The sequence below is a fragment of the Microcaecilia unicolor genome, chromosome 2, assembly GCF_901765095.1.
Source record: "Microcaecilia unicolor chromosome 2, aMicUni1.1, whole genome shotgun sequence".
NCBI lineage: Eukaryota > Metazoa > Chordata > Amphibia > Gymnophiona > Siphonopidae > Microcaecilia > Microcaecilia unicolor.
The window spans coordinates 55022776-55047690 of NC_044032.1; the positions used below are offsets into that span (position 1 = coordinate 55022776).

A 24915-nucleotide genomic window follows, 5' to 3' on the forward strand; every position below is an offset into this window, starting at 1 on the left:
ATCCTACCTTTAAAATATGTGCTGTGTAAAACATACGTGTATTTACAGAATAACATATAGGCATATATTTGCATTTACGTGTATGTGCATATATGTCTGTATGTGCCATTATTCAGAACTTTTACGTGTGCACTAGGGGTGTAATTTAGTGAAGATGCCAGACATTGTTCTGAACAGGGATTGGTGCCTTCGCTGAAAGTACAGTGAGAAAATGAATACTAAGCGCCTGTGGATAGTAGCTATTCTGGTACTTAATATTCAGTCCAGGTGGTAAAAGGGGAGACATTTTCTCCTCCTGATTGGCTGTCTTGGGGTGGGAGGAGGCTTGAGGGGCTTAGCTAGGGACACACTAGGGTTTTCTTTAATATGCAGCTGAAGGAAGATTTGGCAGGGACTGAGGTTTCTTTAATATGTACTTGAAAGAGGATAATGGGATTGGGATTATATTCAAGCACCTGACTGGTTGGCTTTATGTTGGCTGAAAGGCAGGTGGGGGGGGGGGGGTGAGGGATTTCAGATGGATAGTCTTTTTAAATTATTTGAATCAGTTCGTACTGATTTTCAGCATTAACCAGTTAAGTATAGGCTGATTTGGGGGACATCAATGATTTTAGGGACATTTTCAGCTAAGTTCATATGAAAATTGACCTTGTTATCTTTTTTCCATTCACTTGGTCTTTGAATTTTGACATCAATGGAAACAGAGATAGTCAGGAAATACTTACAAAGAAGCTGTGGCACAGATAGCAGAGAAAATAAATATCAGAATAGGAAATAGCAAAACATTCATAAGAATGAAAACACTAGAATCAATGGCAGAGACTGTTTTGCAAAAAAGAGAGACCTGCAGCACTTCAAAAACATAAATACAAGCACAGCATCAATTGATACACCTTGTCTATGGTGATGCATGGCAAATATGCAGAAGCTAGCCAAATACCAACAATTATATCCATACAACTTCTTTATCCTCATGAAATGAACAAAATTACTTTTTTTTATTTCATGAATATTTATTGCAAACATATGAATTCACACTTTTGACAAAAACTTAGTAATGTAAGTGATGAAAATCTATGTTAAAACCATCTGAATAATCTACAAGGGATTCCTCAGCATGAGGTGGCTGCTAAGCCAATATTTCCCAGCCTTCTGCTGGAGGCAGTTTAAGCAATCAAGACTTCAAGATTACCACAATGAAGATTCATGAGATAAATTTGCATACACTGAAGTCCCAGGGTATACAAATTTGCCTCATGCACAGTCCTTCTGGCACTCTTGAAAACCTGACTGGCTAGGCGTAACTAAAGAACAGGATTTGAAAACACTTTTCAGTCAGTCAGATAAATCCTGGGTTGAAATCCTAGAAAGAAGGCTGTGGCATGTCATACACTGGTCTGAAAAACAGCAAAGAAACACATTTCATTCAACAACTTGCCAAATCAATACCTCAGCTGTGTGTTATACCAAGTGTATAGAACAAAAGACTATGAGAGCAGACATGCATTTGAAGGTCTTTACAAGTTGCATAATTCATTGTACTTATTGGTATAGGAGACAGTTATTAAATAAGAACATAAGAATTGCCATACTAGGTCAGACCAATGGTATATCTAGATTCGTATCCTGCTTCCAACAGTGGCCAATTCAGGTCACAAGTACCGGACAGGACCCCAAATAGTAGTAAGATTCATACTACTGAACCCAGGAACAAGCAGCGGCTGTTTCTATGTCTACCTCAATAGCAAACTATGAACTTTTCCTCTAGGAGATTGTCCAAACTTTTATTAAACCCATGCACACTAACTGCTGATACCACATCCTCTGGGAATAAGTTCTAGAACTTAACTACTCGTTGAGTGAAAAACATGTTTCCTCCTGTTCATTTTAAAAGTAGTACCATGTAACTTCCTTGAGTGTCCCCTAGTCTTTGTACTTTTTGAAACAGTAAAAATCAATTTACATTTACCCATTCTACAACACTCTGTATATTGTAGACCTCTATAATATTTCCTCTCAGCTATCTCTTTTCCAAGCTGAAGAGACATTTAACCCTACCCTCTGTTTGCTATCCATCAACCAATTCCTAATTCACAACAGAGCATAGTTTCCTATCCCATGACTTTTTAATTTTCTCAGGAGTCTTTCATGAGGGACTTTGTCAAATACTTTCTAAATGTCTAGATACACTACATCAACTGGCATACCTTTATCCACATATTTGTTCATGTATAAAAAGAAATTAAGCAAATTGGTGAGGCAAGACTTCCTTTGGCTGAATCCTTGTTCACTCTGTCCCATTAAACCATGTTTGTCCATGTGTTTAGTGATTTTATTCTTTATAATAGTTTCCATTATTTTGCCTGACACTGATGTGAGGATTACCGGTCTGTAATTTCTCAGATCACCCTTGGATTCCTTTTTAAAAATAGGCATTACATTGGCCACCCACTTTCCAATTTTCATGTACTATGGACAATAACAGCAGATCTGCAATTTGATATTTGAGCTCTTTCAGTACTCTGGGGTATATAGCATCTTATCCAAGTGATTTACTACTCTTTAATTTGTCGATTTGGCTCAGTACATCTTCCAGGTTCACTGAGATTCCTTTCAGTTCTTGTGCATCATCAACCTTGAAAGCCATCTCTGGAACAGGTAGATCTCTTATATCTTCTTCAGTAAAGACTGAGGCAAAGAATTAATTCAGCCTCTATGCTATGGCCCTGCCTTCCCAAAGTGCCCCTTTTACTCTTTGATGATCTAACAGGCTTTCTACTTCTGATATACCTGAAAAAAAGTTATTACTATGAGTTTTAGCCACCGACAAGTTTATATTCATATTCTCTTTTGGCCTTCTTTATCAGTGCTTTGAATCTAATTTGCCAGTGCTTATGTTGCTTCTTGTTTTCTTCATTTGGATATTTTCTTCCATATTTTGAATGATGCTCTTTTGACTCTAATAACTTCTTTCACTTCTCCCTTTAATCATGCTGGCTGTCATTTGCTCTTCTTTCCACCTGGAATCCATCTGGTACAGACTTCCAAAATAGCATTTATAAACAACATCCATGCCTAATTTAAAGTCCTAACCTTTGCAACTGAACCTTTCGGCTTTTTTTTTAACCATCTTCCTCATTATATATAGTTACCTTTTCTAAAATGAAATACGCTACTGTAGATCCATTAGTGACTGCACTCCACTAATTTCCCAGCAGACCCAACACCATTGCCTCTTGTACTAAGTCCTAAATTCTACTAAGGACTAGAACTAAAATAGCTCCCCCTCTTGTCGGTTCTTTGTCAGGTGATAGCTGATGACACAAAGTTATTTAATGTTGTTAAATCGCAAAATGATTATGAAACGTTACAAGAGGACCTTACGAGACTGGGAGACTGGGCATCTAAATGGCAGATGACGTTTAATGTGAGCAAGTGCAAAGTGATGCATGTGGGAAAGAGGAACCCAGCTACATAATGCAAGGTTCCACATTAGGAGTCACTGAGCAGGAAAGGGATCTAGGTGTCATCATTGATGATACTTTGAAACCCTCTTCTCAGTGTGTGGCGGCAGCTAAGAAAATAAATAGAATGTTAGGTATTATTAGGAAATGAATGGAAAACAAAAATGAGGACATTATAATGCCTTTGTATCAATCCATAGTGGGACCACACCTTGAATATTGTGTGCAGTTCTGGCCACCGCATCTCAAAAAAGATATACTGGAATTAGAAGTACAGAGAAGGACGACAAAAATGATAAAGAGGATGAGACAACTTCCCTATGAGGAAAGGCTAAAGTGGCTAGGGCTATTTAGCTTGGAGAAAAGACTGCTGAGGGGAGATATGAGAGAGGTCTATAAAATAATGAGTGGAGTGGAACAAGTAGATGTGAAAGCTTGTTTACTCTTTCCAAAAATACTAGGACTAGGGGGCATGCAATGAAGCTACAACGTAGTAAATTTAAAACGACTCAGAAAAAATATTTCTTCATTCAACATGTAATTACACTCTGGAATTCGTTGCCAGAGAATGTAGTGAAAGCAGTTAGCTTAGCAGGGTTTAAAAAAGGTTTGGATGGCTTCCTAAAGGAAAAGTCCATAGACCATTATTAAGCAATGGACTTGGGAAAAATCCATTGCTTTTTTCTAGGATAAATAGCATAATATATATTGTACTGTTTGGGATCTTGCCATGTACGTGTGACCTGGATTGGCCGCTGTTGGAAACAGAATGCTGTGCTTGATGGACCTTCAGTCTGTCCCAGTATGGCAATACTTATGTACTTATGATAAGTCAGTGGGTATTTTATCTACAGACTTAGTACTAGCTGTCGTGAAAGTAATCCTTTGAAAATTGCTACTTCAGTTAGTACCTGCAGAGATTTGCCTTTCCTTTTTCTACTGCTTTTTCCCAACAAAACAAATCACATGAAGGGCAATTCTATAATTTGACACTTACTTTTTTGTGTCACACACATCAAAGGTGCCAAAATATGCATCTACATACAGAAATAAACACACTAGGTACTATTTTATAAGGTTATACCTAAGTGCTGTGCCCCCAAATTCTATATATGGTGCTTAAAATTGTATGTGCAAATTTGGGGTGTGCATCCAAATTGCACATGTAATAAAATTGAATAACAAATCAATTAGCTCTAATAATTGGGCACTAACAATCAATTGTTTTCACTAATTGGCAACAATTTGAATTTACGCATGCATCTTTCTAATCTGTAATCTATAAAGATGCACGCATAAATTCTCATATGCAGATCTGAAAAGGGGGCAGGGGCGGGTTAGGGGCATTCCTAGAATTTGCATGCAGTTTTATAGAATATCAAACTTTGTGAGTCTTTTAATTTATGGGTGGAGGTACTTTCCAAAATAGTAATGTAGTATGAACCCAACACCCAACACTGTATGAACTCCGGGTATCAAGAAACTCACTGACCTTAGCAGCGACTCTTTTCACACAGGGACCCAGTCCTGTGGTTCACTGTTGTCATCACTGGTCTACCTAATCAATCTTATTATTTTTAATAACATAATATAATCAATGTTTAATATTAAAATCTGCATAGCTTAAATTGCCCCGTTGCTTTAAAAAAAAAGGTTTGCTGAACCCTGAACCAATGTCCTTAGCAGTTGTGTTGTTATTGTTATGACACAGATATTTTACTGGTTTTAATTTGATATTTTTATATTTGAAATTCAGAAATTTGAACTGGATGTTTAAAGAAATTGAGAGATGCACAAGCATATGTTGTGTACATTTTCAAGAGCATATTTTTTTCTCTTTCTTTTGGACTTGTAGGGCCCTTGAGGTTTCTTTCTCAGACAGAATCTGTCACAGCCTTCCTAGGAGATACAGTTTTGCTAAAGTGCGAAGTAGTTGGAGAGCCCATGCCTACTGTACATTGGCAGAAAAACCAGGAGGACCTGATATTAAATCCCAGTGATACACGACTGGCTGTCTTACCCTCTGGATCTTTACAAATTAGTAGACTTCAACCAGGAGACAGTGGGAGCTATCGATGCCTAGCAAAAAACCCTGGCAGTTTCAGAACTGGAAATGAAGCTGAGGTCCGAATATTATCAGGTGAGACATTTTTTAAAGTACATTGTTAGTCTTTTAACCATTGGATGTAATTAATCATGGAACCCTTTTACTACAGGGCTTTAAGCATTAGGGCTAGATTCTATATGTGGCGCCTAAAAAATTGGCGACAAAAAACTGCAGTTAGCGCTATTCTATAAACCTCATTTAATGTTAGGCATGGTTTATAGAAACATGTAGCGGCCATCACGTGACTAAAATTTTGGTGCAAGCATTTATGCCAACTAAAACATGGTGCAAATGCCCATGCCATATTTAAGGGCCCCTTTTACCAAGCTGTGGCAAAAGGGGGCCTGCACTGGCATTGGCACGTTTTTTTTACACGCACCAAGGCCCCCTTTTACCGCAGCTGGTAAAAGGGAAGTCTCGCTTTCCTACAGGAAATGTCTGTGCATCAAGTAAAGCACTTGCTGCCTGGCCATTTCGGGGAGGAGCCCTTACCACCACTCATTGAGGTGGCAGTGAGGTCTCCTGCACTAACCCAGTGTAACCAGGCAGTACGTGGCACTGCACGATTACCTCCAGGTACACTCTGGCGCTACAAACATAAATACATTTTTGAAATGCCAGAAATGACTGTGTGTTGGGGTTGGAATGTACCGCCAGGCTGCTACAGTAACCCCGCAGTACTTCCTGTATAGCGAGCAGTAAGCCCGCAATGGGCTTACCGCCACTTAGTAAAAGGAGCCATAACTGCAGATCGGGCAAATTCTGTAACAGTGCACATAAATTTTCAGAATGCCCATGACACACCCATATTCCTCCCATAGCTATGCTCATTTTGAGATCCGCATGGTACGATTTATGCGCATCACTTTATAGAATACGCTTAGTGAGTTATATGTATAAATCCAAATTAGTCCCAATTAGTAACGATGATTGCTTGTTAACATTCAATTATCGGTGCTGATTGGCTTGTTAAACAATTAAGTCCCATGCGCAAATCAGCTGTACTTGCTGATTTGCACTTGGAACTTTACTCGCCATTTATTGAATCTGGGAGTTAATGCAAGGCTACTGCCCATAAACAGGCTACCTTGCATTAAGGGGTTTTGTGGTAATTTCTACATATTAAACCATATGTTATTGAATTTTTTCAGAATTTTCTATTGAAGTGTGTCATGGGCAGAAAATGGGTATGGATGTTTTAGCTAGCTAGAGCACTACACTTACTGCAGCCTTACTGGCTAATGCAGAGTTAATACATGATCACTTACCATCTCCTGAATAGGACGTGCTAAATGCTTCCATCTTAACTGGGAGCAGTACCGTGCATTGATCTGAATGTTAATGCACAACCTGCAATAAAAAAGCAATCCCTTTAAGATTTGGCATTCGTTTTGGGTGCATGCAATTTACTTGAATAACAAGCCAATTAGCGCTGATAATTAGGCGCTAATAATCAATTATGGATTCTAATTTTAAATTTATGTACATATTTTTAGTTGTGCGAATCTGAAAAGGAGGTGTGGCCATGGGAGGGTCATGGGCAGATCAGGGGTATTCCTAGAATGTGTGTGCACTGTTATAGAATGAGGGGGATCCATGCCTTATCTAGTTGTCAGGATTAATACCAGGGGTTACTTGTTGTAAATCCTCACATCTAATGTTAAGCAGTAAGCGTATTCTAGAAATGGTACCTAACCTTCAGCACCGTTTATAGAACAGCACTTAGGAATCCTTTTATTAAGCCACGGTAAAAAGTGGCCTGAAGTAGTGTGGACGTGTGTTTTTGGCATGCGCTGGGCCATTTTTTTTTACTGCGGCTAGGTAAAAGGCATTTTTTAATGGAACAGTAAATAGCCATGCTCTAAAATTAAAAGTAGCACATGGCTATTTACTGCCTGAGCCTTTACCACCACCCATTGACCTAGCGGTAAGTGCCCATGCAGTATTCGTGAGGCAATCAGGCAGTATGCACCAAGGTGGCTACGCTGCTGATTACCACCAGGAATGCCCCCTGCAGTAGAAAATAGAAAATTATTTTCTATCACAGGAAACAATGAGTGCCAACTTCAAAACTCCTAAGAGAAAAGCTACACTGGCTTCCACTTAAAGAACGTATTACGTTCAAGGTCTGCACTCTGGTTCATAAGATTATTCACGGAGATGCCCCGGCCCGGCCTACATGTCAGACCTTATTGACTTGCCACCCAGGACCGCTAAAAGATTAGGGCGCACGTTCCTGAATCTTCACTTCCCCAGCTGTAAAGGACTAAAATATAGACTTACACATGCGTCCAGCTTTTCCTACATGAGCACGCAGCTGTGGAATGCATTGCCATTTGACCTGAAAAAATTTAAGACCTAATCAACTTTTGTAAATCACTGAAGACTTATCTCTTTAACAAGGTATACCACAATGATCCATAATAGAACTTGTAATGCATCACTACTTATCCTAAATGTTATCTCTCTATACCTGATTGCTTAATTCTAGTGTGTTATCCATGTTCTTTATGTGATGCCAATTGTATCTTTTACTCTGGAATGGCGAATGCCATGAAGGAACGTTGTAAGCCACATTGAGCTGCAAATAGGTGGGAAAATGTGGGATACAAATGCAACAAATAAATAAAAATAAATAAATAAAAACTACCACAGGGCACCCGCACTACCCCTGCGGTAGTACCGATTTGGCGTGCATTACTCACACATTAGCCCTACCACTGCTTAGTAAAAGGGCCTCGTAGCACATGATTTTTTTCGGTGCTGAAATTTCAGCGCTATATATAGAATTTGGCTCATAGTATGTTAAGTCCGAAACTTAACACATTTTAGTAGAAGGGCCCCTGAAATTAGGATACCTTAAATGATTATTTTATACTGATTGTGCCTGGCCAACAATCAGATACCTAGGTAACCATCCTGGAAATGTTGAACTCCTTTCTTTTTCCCCATTTTAATTGGAGTCGTATGTGGAAGTTCTAGCTTGCTTTAATCTTATCCCAATTTTATTTTAGATTAACATTGAATACCATCACATTCCTTTTTAAAGCATAATTTACTTATTTTATTGCTATATCTATATCTAGTAATGACATATATTAAAAGCTGAGCACCTGGTAATGGATTCAGTCATTGCATTGTATGATTGCCTTTTGGACTGGACACGCAGGGCTTGCAAACCTGGTGTAAGAAACAGAAGGGAGGGAGTTCTTTCAGATGGGATGTAATGACTCCAGTATTATAGCTGCTGCATAGGCAGAGGAGAACCACAAAAATGCAGAATGTTCCTCCTGATATTATAAATTGTGCCCCGGTGGTTAGCTTGGCAGAGTTTAAAAAGGGGTTAGACAGTTTCCTAAAGTACAAGTCCATAAACCACTACTAAATGGACTTGGAAAAAATCCACAATTCTAGGAATAACATGTATAGAATGTTTGTACGTTTGGGAAGCTTGCCAGGTGCCCTTGGCCTGGATTGACCGCTGTCGTGGACAGGATGCTGGGCTCGATGGACCCTTGGTCTTTTCCCAGTGTGGCATTACTTATGTACTTATTATGAAAGTTACACCCCAGCTGTGATGAGGCAGTCCTTGTGGAAAGTGAAAAAGTACCCTGAGAAAGTGTTGAGCAGAGTTCAGAAAATCCTGCTGGTTGTTGTTGCTGCAGCCACTGAGGAGATATTGCTAAAGGTTTCCCGCAGGTAGCTCAGCTTTAGCAAAATGCTGCATCTTCACAGAGTGTGGGAAGCAATGCAAGTTTAACAATTAGGTTAAGTAGTTACTTAGGATGGCAGCATCTGGGGGCAGTAAAGATCATCTGCAGTCAGAGAAAAGCAATAGATCCTGAAACCACACAAACTCTAAGGAGCATTGGCACAAACCTTTGCTCACAGGGAGAGTAGAACATTTTCAAATAGGCCATTAACCCAAAATTGCCTCTTTGAGGATTAGCTCTCCAAGGAGATAGATGCTGTGAAAAAAATCTCTATTGAGAAGAATGAAAGGAAAAATAAGGTCATGTAGAGAAAAGCATGCTGGGAGTTGTAGGCCTTAGAGGTCAGGAAATCACAATGGCTGGCAGACACTAATTGCTCAGACCATTCAGAATTTGTACAGCAGGGAGAACTGGCAGGAAGACTGAGACTCGGAGGCTGTTCTGCAGGCAGATGCTTTTGAACTGCAGGAAAGGCAGACAATTTGGAGCTGTGCAGAACTCAGGGGCCTGAGATTGTGGCCAAGCAGTAGTCATAAAGGAAAATGCCTTTTCAAAATGCTAGGGAAACATTTTGGAGTGATGACAAAAGACTTATGCTGTATTACAGAATTGTGGCATAGTAAAGCCCTCATGTTAGTTTGAATAATGATTTAGAGAGGGAGAAATGGAGTGGTATATTTCTAATAGTTACAGACAAATTGAAGGGAAATGTCATTAAGGGGGAAGGGAGTTATCAACCTGCGATGGGGCTTTAAGTTGCAGTATTTGCCCCAAAAACACATGTTAAAGGGAACTAACATGACTTAAATTACCATAATGCAGTGAATACTAAGTTACCATGGGTTATACAGTAATGAGATGCAAAACCCATGTCCCCTTTAAGAAGCAACCTAGGAGCATTGAGCCACAGCTTGGCAGCCTGATGGTCCTAGGCCAATGAACTAACACTGCATGTGAGGTGGCTCTCAGGTAGCAGGCTGCTTTTAACTCCTAAACCTAAACCTTCAACTGTCCCCTATCCCTGATATGTCCTGTCTATCCTAACCCTTATCCCTTACTTGTCCTGTCTGTCTGTCATAATTAGATTGTAAGCTCTATTGAGCAGGGACTGTCTCTCCATGTTCAAGTGTGAAGCGCGCTATAGAAATGTTAAGTAGTAGTAGTAGTATTAGTACTTTATCACTGTAGTAAAGAGGTCCTGCAGGTTGGTGACTCTCCTGGTAAATCAGGCCTTGATTTTTATTGAACTTTGATAACTCCCCTCTAAATTTGATTTGACAAGGGTTGTGAATGTCTAATTATATAACTTCTTCCTGTTAAATTGACCTATCACCTCTTGATATATTTGGTACTGATACTCTGTCTTTGGTGGAATCTATTGCCATTTTGGTTGCCCTGGGATAACTAATTGTTGGTCATGATTTCAGCCTATGCATAGAAAATACTGATCTACCTTTGAGTGAGTCTTTTTAGAATGCTATGATCTGTCAGCTCAGAAAATCTTCCTAAAAAAGAGAGGGGGAGACATCCAATATTCAAGGCTTAGATTGCATATTTGCAGTTATATTCCCAAGGAGGTCCACATTCAAAGTGGGTTAACTGGTTAAAAAAGGCTCTTGTCTGGTTAATTCACACTAACTGGGCCGCAAGGGAATATTCAGCACCAGTTACTGGATAATGTCACTGAATATCCTCTTTAACTGTTAAAGATGTGGGTGATCCAGGGGTAAAGTCAACACTTAACTCAATAAATGCTGAGATTGGCCCTTAACCAGTTAAGGTAAAAAGGCAAATAGGACCCTTTAAATATCAATTCTGGCTTGATCCAGTGTAACTTATCCGGGTAAGGGCTAAGTATTGACACTTATCTGGTTAAGTGCCAGCCAGCAGCATGCATGGATTTTTACTGCCAGTAAGCTGACATGGCTCAGCATTGAATATCCAGTTCTAATAAAGACTGAATATTGGGGGCCCTGTTTCATGGAACATATTTATTTATTTATTGCATTTGTATCCCACATTTTCCCACCTCTTTGCAGGCTCAATGTGGCTTACAATACATCATGAATGGTGGAAATACATTAGAAAATAGACATTTAGTGTTACAGAAAGATCTTGGGTAACATGTTAATGATAAAACATGATAGTAATATAACAAGCAGATACTGTAAAACAGTTCTGAATATATGTGGATGAGTGGTATATGTTCACATTTGTTGATCTTTGTGATATGCCTTATTAAAGAGATGGGTCTTCAGTAGTTTGCGGAAGTTGGTCAGTTCATGAATCGTTTTTAAGTTGCATGGCAGTGCGTTCCATAACTGTGTGCTCAAGTTTGACGCATGCATTAGTTTGTATTTTACTACTACTACTACTACTACTACTACTTAGCATTTCTATAGACCTTTGCAGTTGGGGAAGTGCAGATTAAGGAATGTGCGAGATGATCTTTTAGCATTCCTGGGTGGTAAGTCTATCAGGTCTGACATGTAGGCTGGTGCATCTCCGTGAATGATTTTGTGAACTAGGGAGCATATTTTGAACGTGATGCATTCTTTAAGTGGGAGCCAGTGTAACTTTTCTCGTAGGGGTTTAGCATTTTCATATTTAGTTTTGCCGAATATGAGTCTAGCTGCAGTGTTCTGGGATGCCTGAAGTTTTTTTTATTATTTGTTCTTTACAGCCGGCGTAGAGTGCGTTGCAGTAGTCTAGATGACTAAGCACCATTGATTGTACCAGGTTACAGAAAACAGTCCTTGGGAAGAAAGGTCTTACTCTTTTTAATTTCCACATTGAGTGGAACATCTTCTTGGTTGTGTTTTTCGTGTGGCTCTCAAGTGTTAAGTGTTGATCGATGGTGACTCCAAGAATTTTTAGGGTGTCCGAAATTGGAAGGTTCAGATTTGGTGTGTTAATGGTGGTGAATTTGTTTGTGTTATGTTGAGAGGTAAGTATTAGGCATTGGTTTTTTTCTGCATTAAGTTTCAGCTGAAATGCATCCGCTCATGAATGCATGATATGAAGACTTTGGTTGATGTCACTGGAAATTTCCTTTAAATCTTGTTTAAATGGGCTGTAGATCGTTACGTCGTCTGCGTATATGTATGGGTTGAGGTTTTGTTTAAGGGACAGAGCCAAGTAGAATAAAACTGATTGTGTATATGTGAAAGATTGTTCTGACTCAAGCCAAACAATTGTGAGCTAATGTAACAATTATATATTGCTAAAAAATGGGCACCGAAAAAAAAATCTCACTAAGCATTATTCTATAAAGGGTGCTTAGTTTTTTGCTATGGGCCTGTCCTTCCTGAGTACACCTTTTACCCCTCAGTCATCTAGTTGTCCAACTGACTTGTCCACGGGCTTTTAGCTTTGAATGTACTTATTCATCTTTGCCTCTATGGCTAGCTTCTTTTCAAATTATCCTTTGGCTTGCCTTATTAAAGCTTTGTTTCTAACTTGTCAATGTTTATGCTTTTTCTTTCGTCATTTGGACCTGCATCTCTTTTCTGACAAAAATTGTTCTTTTTACTTTAAACACCTGTCGCAAAACACCTAGCCACATGCCTGTGGTTACCCTGCAGCCAATTAGAAGGTCTATCCCCAGCACAGTTCAGGTCTGCCTGCACCTGCCGCTTGTGCTCTACACTATTATTATTATTTATTATTATTATTTATTGCATTTGTATCCCACATTCCCCCACCTATTTGCAGGCTCAATGTGACTTACATAGATTTGTTAGCATTGTCATAGTTGGATATCAGATACAGTTAGTACTGTGTATCGCTTAAGGAAGGGAGAGGGAAGGAGGAAGATAGGTGATAAGGTAGTTTTAGAGGGTGTACGTTCATAATTGGATGGACTTAGTGAGGTTAGGTTTTCATTGTAGGCTTTGTTGAAGAAGAATGTTTTCAGAGATTTTCGAAACATAGTTGTTTCTTTGATTGCTTTCAGGTCTGTAGGTAGTGCATTCCATATCTGCGTGCTCTTGTAAGAGAAGGTAGTGGTGTGCATCAGCTTGTATTTAAGTCCTTTGCAGCTGGGATAGTGCAGGTTGAGAAATTTGTGGGATGATCTTATGGCATTTCTGGGAGGTAGGTCCATGAGGTTGAGCATATAGATTGGGGCGTCTGCATTAATGATTTTGGGTACAATCGTGCAGATCTTGAACGCAATGCGCTCCTTAAGTGGAAGCCAGTGAAGTTTCTCTCTTATGGGTTTTGCGCTTTCATATTTGGGTTTTCCAAATATGAGTCTGGCGGCTGTATTCTGGGCAGTTTGGAGTTTTTTGATTGTCTGTTCTTTGCACCCGACATATAGTGCGTTGCAGTAGTCCAGATGGTTTATTACCATTGATTGTACCAGGGTACGGAAGATGTATCTCGGGAAGAAAGGTTTTACTCTCTTAAGTTTCCACATGCTGTAGAACATCTTTTTTGTCGTGTTTTTCACATGGGTGTCAAGAGTGAGGTTTCGGTCAATGGTGACTCCGAGAATTTTCAAGTTTTGAGAGACCAGAAGAGAACAGTATGGTGTTATTATGGCATCAAAGTTTTTTGTGTTATGTTGTGAGGTGAGTACAAGACATTGTGTTTTTTTCTGCGTTGAGTTTTAGTTGGAATGCATCTGCCCAGGTGTGCATTATTTGGAGGCTTTGGTTGATCTCGTTGGTGATTTCAGTTAGATCATGTTTGAATGGGATGTAGATTGTGACATCATCTGCATAAATGTATGGGTTGAGGTTTTGATTGGCTAGTAGCTTGACTAGAGGTATCATCATTAGGTTGAATAATGTTGGTGAGAGAGGGGATCCCTCCTTCCACCAACTAAGTCACAACCGCCTCTGGGCGAATCTCCCGCTCTGAAATTATCCCCATTGATTTCTAGGCTACTGGAGGCTACACTCTCAGTGGTCCCACAGTTCCAAGAAAGCATTTACAGACCCAACACACAAACCACCAGGATTCTTTATCAGTCCAGACAGAAGAGGCAACAAATTAACCCCCCTGCTTACTAAAGCTTAGCTCTAGTTATCTTAAGCAGGGCCCATTTTATTCCTATGGGCCCTGCTGCAGATAACTCGAGCTAAGTTTTAGTAAACAAGCCTCTAGCAGTGTTTATTGTCATAAAAATATTGAACAATAAACATAAAAAGTGAAATCAGCAAACAATAACAGGTAACTGAAATATGGATCAATTATAAAACTATCTAAATATTGTTTACTTTCTAAAAAGTATCTGGGGAGATCAGGAAATATGCTTCTTACAGATTATCAAATATGACTGATCACAGGGCTTCAGCAAAGAGATCTTTCTCTCTCTCTCTTCCCCCCTGGCTGAAACTGGGGCAAATGCCAGTATACTCCAAATGAAATTCAGCCCCTGGGCTAATCAGAGCCCAGAACATTTTTTTTCTGTAATACCTTATAACAGAAAACACCACCTGCTGACCAATAGAATACACTTCAAGAATTAGTTAATACAGTTTTATAGGCTTCTTTTGTCACAATACATCTTTTATTTCATTTTATTTTTTTTTAACCAGGTTAACATGCTGGCAGAGTTCTGGTTTTCTGTCAGTGTGTTTTTGCTATGTGTAATATATTCTCCGAGGACAAGCAGGCGTTCTTATTCTCACACCTGGGTGACATCATCCAACAGAGTGTGGATGATGACTAGCTAGTACAGTAGAAGATTCCAGCAGTGTTGCACTGTTCATCTGCTAGTGCCTTCTTGATCAATACGTGAGTACAGGTTCTCTAGTCTTGTTTGATCCGTGGAGCTCAGAGAACGTATTCGTGTTCTCTTCTCATACCATGCTAATTTCTTGTGAAGTGCCTTCCTATGCTGGTTTTTTTTTTTTTTTTTTTCATTCTTTAGTCACATTTTTCTCATTTTTTTTGTTTTTCCAACCCCTGGTATTTTTTAAGGATTTTTTTTCAGCACTTTTTAGGAATTCTTATTTTTGGGTGTAACTGGTTTAGGCTGCAGCCTCATCCTCAGTTTGAATGCCCACCTTTTTGAGAGTTCAAGATTGAGGAATTTAATTTGGTTGAAATTATTTTTTCAATGTCTCAGAAGACCCCCAACAGCTTCAAGAGGTGCACACAATGTAGACAGGTGATTTCTGTCACAGACCTGCACAATTGGTGCATCGAGTGCCTTGGGCCAGATAATGTCATCTCTGATTGAGATCTCTGTTTAAAAATGCAGAGGAGAACTCAGCAGGTGTGACTGGCTTAAAGAGAACATAAGAACATAAGAATATTCATACTAGGTCAGACTAATGGTCCATCTAGCCTAGTATCCTCTTTCTAACAGTAGCCAAGAAGGTAACAAGTACCTGGCAGAAATCCAATTATCAGCAACATTTCATGCTACCAATCTTGGGGCAAGCAGAACATTTTCCCTTATCCATTTCATTAACAGACTATGAACCTTTCCTTCAGGAGCTTGTCCAAACTTTTTTTAAACACAGATACTCTAACTGCTATTACACCATCCTCCGGCAATGAGTTCCAGAGTGTAACTATTCTTTGAATGAAAACATATTTCCACCTATTTGTTTTAAAATAGAGCAATTTTTTGGTTCCTCAAAGGTCGGAACATTGATTTTGGTACCGGTGGCATCAACCTCCATGGCTACTCAAATTTCATCATCCACTGGGAGTGCAACAGAATCGAGTGGGTGACCACCTGTCTCAACACCAGGTGCTGATAACAGGTCCCGGGACTGATCAGCATTGGACCTAACACTGAGGATATTCACGGGCTTGGCAGCATCCTAGCTGGCACCAAGGGATTGGGGCTCTATGCATTGGGGGAAGCCCAAGAAACATAGGCATTGGTCTTCCTTGATGCACAGTGCCAGGAGCACCAGGACATCAGATTCTCCAGTGCCAGAGAAGCACCGGCACTGGGAGGAGTGTTCCTCCTCCTTAGAAGAGGTGCCGGTGTGCAAGTCATTGAGTGACCCAGTCCCCGCCACTGTTTCAGCACCAGTGTCTTCTCAGGCTGCCTATTCTCCTTCTCCCATGCCTTTGCCTTTGTCCACCTTTGATGAGCAGTTCTGGAGAATGCTCCAAAAAGAGCTGGTGCAGTTACTGCAGGGGCCTCCCGCTCAGGCATTGATGGCACTTGCACCACCAGCAGAACATCGTCAGGCCCTCTTCAAGGTTCCATTGGTGCTGGTGCCCAGCCTTACATAAACACCTGGACATGCAGTACCACTCTCGACATTGAGGGAGGAATCTTCCCGGGATCTGAGAGTAGGGCTGTACCTCGGGGTTCTTCAGGGTGTGGACCTTGCTCTATCAGGATGAGGTAGGTGTAGACTCATTCAGCTGCCTCTGAGTATGTGGAAGAGTCTCATTAGTACCACTTTTGAGAATCAGATGATGATCCATATTACTTCTCAGAGGAGGAGTCATATGGTTTACCATCTGATCCCTCTCCTCCTCAAGAGAGACAGAAATCTCCACCAGAAGCGAACTCTTTCATTTGTTTTGTGAGAGAGACGGCTGCAGCCATCCCATTTAAGTTGGAGATGGAGGAGGAGTCTAGGGCAGAAATGTCTGTCCTGGGCAATAAGTCTCCTCCTAAGGAAGGGATCACTGTGCCATTTCACCCTATCCTTGAACACACTGTTGAAGAACTTGGAATCTCTTCTCATAGTGCAGGTCGCACCCAAGAAGGTGGATATACAGTATCATATCTAGAAGGCTCCTGGATTCGAGATAGCACAGCTGCCTCACCATTCCTTGGCGGTCAAATCTGCACTCAAGCGGGTCAATTTCTTGGTCTCATGCCTTAGAGTCCCTGGTAGAAAGGACAGAACCTTGGATTCATCTGGAAGAAAGACCTTTCAGGCCTTGATGTTAGATGCATGTTTTCAACAGAACATCACTGGAGGCATTACAGGTGGTCTCTCCCTTATTTCCCTAGTATTTCCTTTCCCCTCTCCCCAAAAGTGACACTGGAAAGAATTTCAGCCTCTGTTATGGCTTTGGAAAACATAAACATGAAATAGATGACATAAATTTATAAATATAGGGGTCAATATTCAAAGTGATAACCAGGCAGGAGAAGCTCCTGCCTGATTAAATTGCTTGTGTGGGGTAATCCGCTGATATTCAGTGGCCCTTAACTGGTTAGTGTCACTGAATATCAACACTAACTGCTAAATCCGTAGCTGACAATTTTGTGAGTGGTCCAAAGGTTAACTAGACAAATTGGACCACATAAAACACAGTCCTTATCTTTGTCCAGTCTCAGTCGGTTAAGTGCTGAGTATTACACTTAACCAACTAAAAACAAACCTGGTTATTCCATAGCTATGTAGAAAAGTGAGAAGATAATACAAGAATAAGCATCAAAAATGTCTGTTTATCAAAATATTAACTGAAACAGTAAAAACTGCTTATGGAGGAAAGGCCTCGAGAAGCCCCCAGCGTTACTTAAAGCTTCGGGGGCTCTACTGCACATTTGTAGATTGTACACGGACCACAGAACCCTGAGGCAGGTCTTCGAAATGGCGGCCATCATTGGTCGTGGTCAGAGTGTAATAAGGACCCGCACGCTAGAACACCTGGAAAAGCTAAGTACTATCGGGTGTGGATTAAATGTACTAAGCAGTTCCCTAAAAATTTAGAAAATACATACAAAAATGAAAAAATAAGAACAAACTGAATACTTTCAAGCAGGTTTTATGGCCGATGATGATGAAGACCAGCCCCCGAAGCTTTAAGTAATGCTGGGGGCTTCTCGAGGCCTTTCCTCCGTAAGCAGTTAATATTAACTGTTTCAGTTAATATTTTGATAAACATAGTTTTGATGCTTATTCTTGTATTAGCTCCTCACTTTTCTAGATAGATGTGTCAATAATTAAGGAGATTACCTCTTTTTTGAATCTATAGTTTGGGACCTATTCCATACCTATGCCCAGACACGGCTGAAGATTGAATATCTGGGAATAATCCTGGTGGTGGCCAAAAAAAAAATGCTGCTGGCTGAATAATTATCCCCATAAATGTTCAGCTCTTACATTAAGATGAATTTTCAGCTAAAAATGTACTGGTCAATATTCAACCAAGTAAGCATCCTGGTAATTCAGTCTTTAGTTCTGAGCAAATTAAACTATTGCAACATAGTTTATTTGGGGGTGGCTAAGAATCTTTGTTGTAAATTAAAACAAAATATTGCAATCTATCTGATTTTTTTCATTGAAAGTTTCCTCGCATATTACTCAATTTTATGTAATGACTCATTTTGAGGGCCAGATTATGTTTAAATTAGGTAGTCTAGTTTTTAAAATATTGTATGGAGCTATACCGGGCTATATGGTGACATTAATATGTAGACCGGTATATGGGAGAATGCACCTTATACGACATTCTAATTTTTTAAACATCTCCCAGTCCTAAAGGTGTTTGTTACTGGGAATTATTCCAGTCAGTTTTTATGTATCAAGCAGCAGCTTTTTGGTCACACCTCCCAAATGGGATTAAAGCCTTGTCTAGTTTTGTTAATTTTAAGAAGATGCTTAAAATCTACCTTTTTTTAAAAGAAATATGTATTAAATATGGTGAACCAGTTAAAATTTGCTACCAATGTTTGATCTGGTCCTCTTATTGGTATCCTCTTTTAACTACATTTGGTAATAGCAGACTACAAATTCTGTAACTGTAGACCCATATATTCAATGCCAGGCCATGTACAGGCACTGGCATTGAATATTTGGGCCTGACTGGATTGAAGATAGCCTCTGGTACAACCTCTGGTACTTCTGCAGGTCCTAGCCAATATTCAGTCATGCATCCGGATAAGACACTTACTTATGTGGGTCCCAGCTGATTATTGTCTAGCATTCATATAAGGGTTTCTGGTCAGGTACTCCCCCCACCCATACCCCTCACAAAAAGCAAAGCCACACCCTCCAAGAATCCTATCCCCTGTCTACCCTCCCCCAGATCCTTGTAGCCTCCAAGATTGCCCTCCACCCACAACCTATGGGCTTCCCTGAGGGTCTAGGGGTCATTGGGGCTGGAGCAATCCCCACTCGCTTCTATTCATCACAGCTCAATATTCAAAATGGCTGATGTGACCTGGCAGTCTCCCAGCAGCCATTTTAAATCTGGAGCCACAAATGCCAGGAGCAAGTGGAGATCACACCTGCCCTGATGACCTAGTATCCACAAACATCTTTTCTATGTGGTATGTGAATTCTGCTGCATTTGCACCAGGCAGGCAAGTTACCAAGTAAACCTTATACTACCCGGATATCTATTATCCTACAGTTCTAATCAATAACTGCTATGGCAGTCTAAGCCCTTCCTTCCTATGCAAATGCCCTTGGACTCACATCCTTGGTACAAAAGGATATATTACCTAGTAGAGATGTGCATGTAATGTGCCATAAAAAAAATGTATTGCACACTAAAGTGATGTACTATTCATTAACACACCAATTAACATGTATTAACTCAGTTATAGGGTAATTATATAACATAGGCAATAAAATGTATGCACCAATTATATACATAAATATGTAGAATAGTGGCATTTTTGTGCACACATGTACACATGCATTTACCTGCTAGAATTCTGCATGAGTGCTATTATATGTATGTGTTGTGTAAATATGTGCTTAACTTATATAGTCTGTATTTGCAAGGAGTGGTACACATGAATGGAGCTTGTAAAGAGAATGGATGGGGATCACATTTAATACTATAAGCTATGGGTTTTATTTTATAAAGTTTATGCTCCTAAATTTATGACCATAATTTATGCTCATAAATGTATATAAACAAAACAACAAGAGGAGAAGAGGAACCTCACGAGACCGTGAGAAGCAAAACAAACCAGTGAGGTGAGTCCAAGAAGAATAGAAGATGCTTTATTGCAAAAGGTAATGATGACCCGACATGGCCGTGTTTTGGCCTGAAGGTCTGCCTCAGGGGTCCTGATCAATCTTTGATGTTGTAAAGTATATTCCATATACCAATCCCAGGGCAAGCAGTACCTTCCCTCATGTCCATCTCAATAACAGACTATGGACTTTTCTTCCAGGAACTTGTCCAAACCTTGTTTAAATCCACATGCACAAACCGCTATTATCACATCCTCTAGCAGCGAGTTCCAGATCTTAACTATTCTTTGAGTGAAAAAAATATTCCTCCTATTTGCTATGTAAATATTTCTTCTTATTTGTTTTAAAAGTATTTCCACTTAACTTCATTGAGTGTCTCCTGGTCTTTGTACTTTTTTGATAGTGAATCGATTCACTTCTAAGGAAAAGGGTTGACAATCGACAAATGAGATTATGAGGACTAAATACTAGCCACATTAGCTGTTAATGTGGTATTTAGCATGCTCCAGCAGCTAAATCTGGTGTTGTGCTAAAAGTTAACATGTCATCTCTGAATTAGGTGGTGATTCTTTAGGGAGACACCTCAAGGAGTCTTCTCCTCCACAGAGATGCATAACACCTGAACTCATAAAATGGGTAAAAGTGAATCAATTTTTACTCTTTCAAAAAGTAGAAAGACTAGGAGACACTCAATGAAGGTATGTTGAAATACTTTTAAAACAAGAAGAAATATTTTTTCACTCAATGAATAGTTAAGCTCTAGAACTCGTTGCCAGAGGATATGGCAATAGTGATTAGCGTATATGGGTTTTCAAAAGGTTTGGATATGTTCCTGGAGGAAAACTCCATAGTCTGCAAATAAGGTAGACGTGACTAAGCCACTGCTTGCCCTGGGATTGGCAGCATGGAATGCTACTACTATTTGGATTTCTGCCAGGTACTTGTGACTTGTAACCTGGAATGGCCACTATTGGAAACAGGATACTGGGCTAGATGGACAATTAGTCTGACCTAGTATGGCTATTCTAATTTTCTTATATGATATAAGAGCATAAGAACATAAGAGTAGCCATAATGGGTCAGACCAATGATCCACTAGCCCAGTATTCGGTTTCCAATAGTCGCCAAGCCAGCTCACAAGTTCCTGGCAGAAACCCAAACCACACCAACACTCCATGGTACCAATCCCAGGGCAAGCATTTGCTTCCATATATCTGTCTCAATAGCTGACTATGAACTTTTCCTCCATGAACTTATCTAAACCTTTTTTAAACCCAGATGCGCGAACTGCTGTTACTACATCCTCCGACAAAGAGTTCCAGTGCATAACTATTTGTTGAGTGAAAAATTATTTCCATGTAACTTCCTTGAGTGTCCCCTAGTCTTTGTACTTTTGGAATGAGTAAAACATCAATTTACTTCTACTCTTTCTACACCACTCAGGATTTTGTAGACCTCAACCATATCTCCCCTCATCCGTCTCTTTTCCAAGCTGAAGAGCCCTAACCTCTTCAGCCTTTCCTCTTATGAGAGGAGTTCCATTCCCTTTATCATTTTGGTCGTTCTTTTTTGAACCTTTTCTAATTCCACTATATATTTTTTGAGATACTGCGACCAGAACTAAACACAGTACTCAAGGTGAGGTTGCACCATGGAACGATATAGAGGCTAGTATTTTTGGTCTTATTCACCATGCCTTTCCTAATAATTCCTATCATCCTATTTGGACATCTCATCAGTGCTAGCTAGGGAAGTAAAATTTCTAGAAGCTATAAATGACTACTGCATGGAACAGCTGGTCCCGTAACTGACAAAATGAGGCACTACTTAATTTACTCATTTTGTCAGTTACAAGACCAGCTGTTCCATGCAGTAGACATTTATGACATCTAGAAATTTTACCTCTCTTGCAAACTGATGAGACATTCATCCAACTAATTCTGGGGTAATTAAAACTTTCTCTTAATAACATGTTGCCAATTTAATTAGCCTTTTCCCCTTCCAAGTACTATCCAGACCTTATGCTGCTTAGCTTCTGAGATCAGAGGTGCACACAGGGTGTTATGGTCTGTTTCTTCATCCTGGTCAGGTGAGCAGTAGTCTTTTCATACTGTTATATCTATTTCACATGGAATTGTTATCCATAGTGTTTGCAGAGTGCAGTTTGTTGCTCGACTATATACTATAAGCAACATGCATTGTGAGCACAGATGAGGGCCCTTGAGATACAGCTGGATTTATCAGTTACAATGAGCCCCAAAATCCAAGCAACCTTTAGGAGTTGCTTCTATCATCTATGAGAACAATGCTGTCCATCTCTGTACTCACATATAAATGTCACCTGTATTTGAGTGTAGTAGGTTTGTGGTGGGTTTTTGAGGGTTCAAACAATCCACCACAAGTGTGACAGTTTGAGTGAGATATGGGCCTGGGTCCCCTTCTCTACAGTGCACTGCACCGACCAATAGGCTACACCAGGGACGTGCTTGTTCCTTAAATAGACTAGCCATAACATCTGAAGCTGTCATAGAGGCTGGTATGCACTATGGTATCTTTGAGGGGAGGACGGATTCAGTGACCACTGGGGGGGCAAGGGGGGTCATGCCTTAATCCATCCAGTGGTCATCTGGTCATATAGGACACCTTTTTATGGCTTAGTCCAGCCCCCTTATGATTTGGATACACTGCAGACAAACTGCATAGAAAATGTCTTTAAAATGTGTTTCAAAAATAGCAATTTGGACGTTTTAGACCAAAAAATGTCCATCTGATGCTTTGAGCTGCTTTGGGGGCATTTTTTCTGTTTTGAAAATGGACCCCCAAATAATTTATGGTCTATTAAAGTACCTGTACTTTTAATTAAGCTTATTACAGTTTCTCACCTTTGATGAAATTCTTGGATGACAGACTGTTTTTTTTTTTTTATTAAGGGATCCTTTTACAACACTGCAGTACAGTTACCACGGCGCTGGTGCATGCCAGTCAGGCATTACCACCAGGCTGCTGCAGGTGCTCAGCAGTAGTGCCTGCCTACTCTATGGGTTTTTTTTTCTGGTGTGCCACTTTGGGCCTTCTTTAACTGCAGTGTGGTAAAAGGGGCCCTAAGTTTCCTACCTTCTAAAGGCATATGTTTTAAGAAGGTTTTTGATGGATCCTTTGTCTATCAAGCTGTTTTTATTTGGAGCAATCTTCATTTATCTGTCAAATGACAATATATGTACTTATGTTTTCACAAATATTTAAAAGCAAACTTATTTCAGAGCTAGTTCATAATCAAAAGTTGTTATAACTCTTACACCAACATGTTTGATTTTCACAAGAACTTGTACAATGTTTATAATTACAGTATTTGCAGTGGTGTGCTGGAACAGGCTCTCACAGGCTCGCAAGAGCCGGTTGTTAAGTTTTTTTTTATTTTTTTTTTTTTTATTTTATTATTTATTCATTTCATCAAACTTACAAGAAAACATCTTGGTCGGAAAAGAACATAAAACAAAAATATCACATAACAATAAAGATTGAACAATCTATAAAGAAATCATTAATACTCAAGTCCATAAACTGGGAATCCAAGATTCAGGAATACAAGGAGAATATTTAAATTTTTAAAGAAAAAAAAGAAAAAAATTAACAGGATTAAGCAAGTGCCATTGAGGTGTATTACTTATTAATTAAGCGTTGTCCTTTTTCCTCGAGGCTATCAGAGCCGATGCATGCGTAGGCTCTGTAAACACATATTTCTTTCCATCAAGTCTTACTATACACTTGCAGGGGTATCTTAAAAAAAAGGTACCCCCCAACTGTATTATGCCAGACTTAAGGAGCAAGAATTGTTTCCTCCGTTTCCTTGTCTCCTTAGAGACATCAGGAAATAGTAATATCTTGTAACCCAAAAAGGGTTTTTCTCTGTTGCGAAAGAAAAGACGGAAGATCCAACCCTTATCCGGCAACAAAGCAACGGTTGCAACCAAGGTTGCAGCCGTTGCTAATTCAGAATCAGAAGTTTCAAGCAAAAGAGATACATCTATTGAAGCTTCAGGAATTAGATTCAGTTCTTTTCCTGGGACATAATAAACAGAAGTAAATGGTGGCATATTCTGATCTGATACATTCAAAACTTCACGGAAATATCTCTTTAACATATCAAGAGGAGGTGTTGTCTGTATCTTGGGAAAATTCACAAATCTTAAGTTATGGCTTTTAGTATAATTGTCAAATATTTCCATTTTTTTTCGAAGATTAGCCAAGTCATTTATCATCAAAGGTTGTACTGTTTCCATTTTTGCAATTCTTTGCTCAGCCTTATCAGCTCTATTATCCATTTCTTTAGTTTTTTCCTCCAATTTTCCCAAGTCTTTCTCTAATAAGTTTACCTTTGGGGTAATTTCATTTACTTGTTTCAGGAAAGTTTGTCCCAAGGCAGAAACCAAATCCCATAGTTTATCTAAAGTTACCTCTTTTGGTTTAACAATTAATTCTTTAGGCATTTCAAACCTCTCAGACGCCGTCGCATGAATCTCTCTCTGTTCCTCGGGACCTCTCCCCGCATTCCACGGTGGTAGCGTTTCCCCAACTTGAGATGATAGCGAGTCCTCCACTCGATATTCTTCCGGGTCCCTCTCACCTTCGTTGGGAGACCCGATCGAGTCAACAAGAAAGGAGCTTGCTCCAACCGGCTGGGGAGGCGGAGTCCGCATAGCGGGACTGAGGGTGGTTTCCAAACCAGGGGAGACCGAGTCTCCTAACATGCCGGACATCCC

The 24915-nt window shown here is 39.8% G+C and overlaps 1 protein-coding gene across 1 annotated transcript in view; it reads left to right on the forward strand.

Annotated features, from left to right (window-relative positions):
• DCC (DCC netrin 1 receptor) overlaps positions 1-24915 on the forward strand; it is a 1295383-nt gene that overhangs the window by 276975 nt on the left and 993493 nt on the right. Inside the window, exon 3 of the mRNA XM_030191909.1 lies at positions 5320-5604. Coding sequence (XP_030047769.1) covers positions 5320-5604 — 285 coding nt within the window. The remainder of the gene's footprint in view (positions 1-5319; positions 5605-24915) is intronic.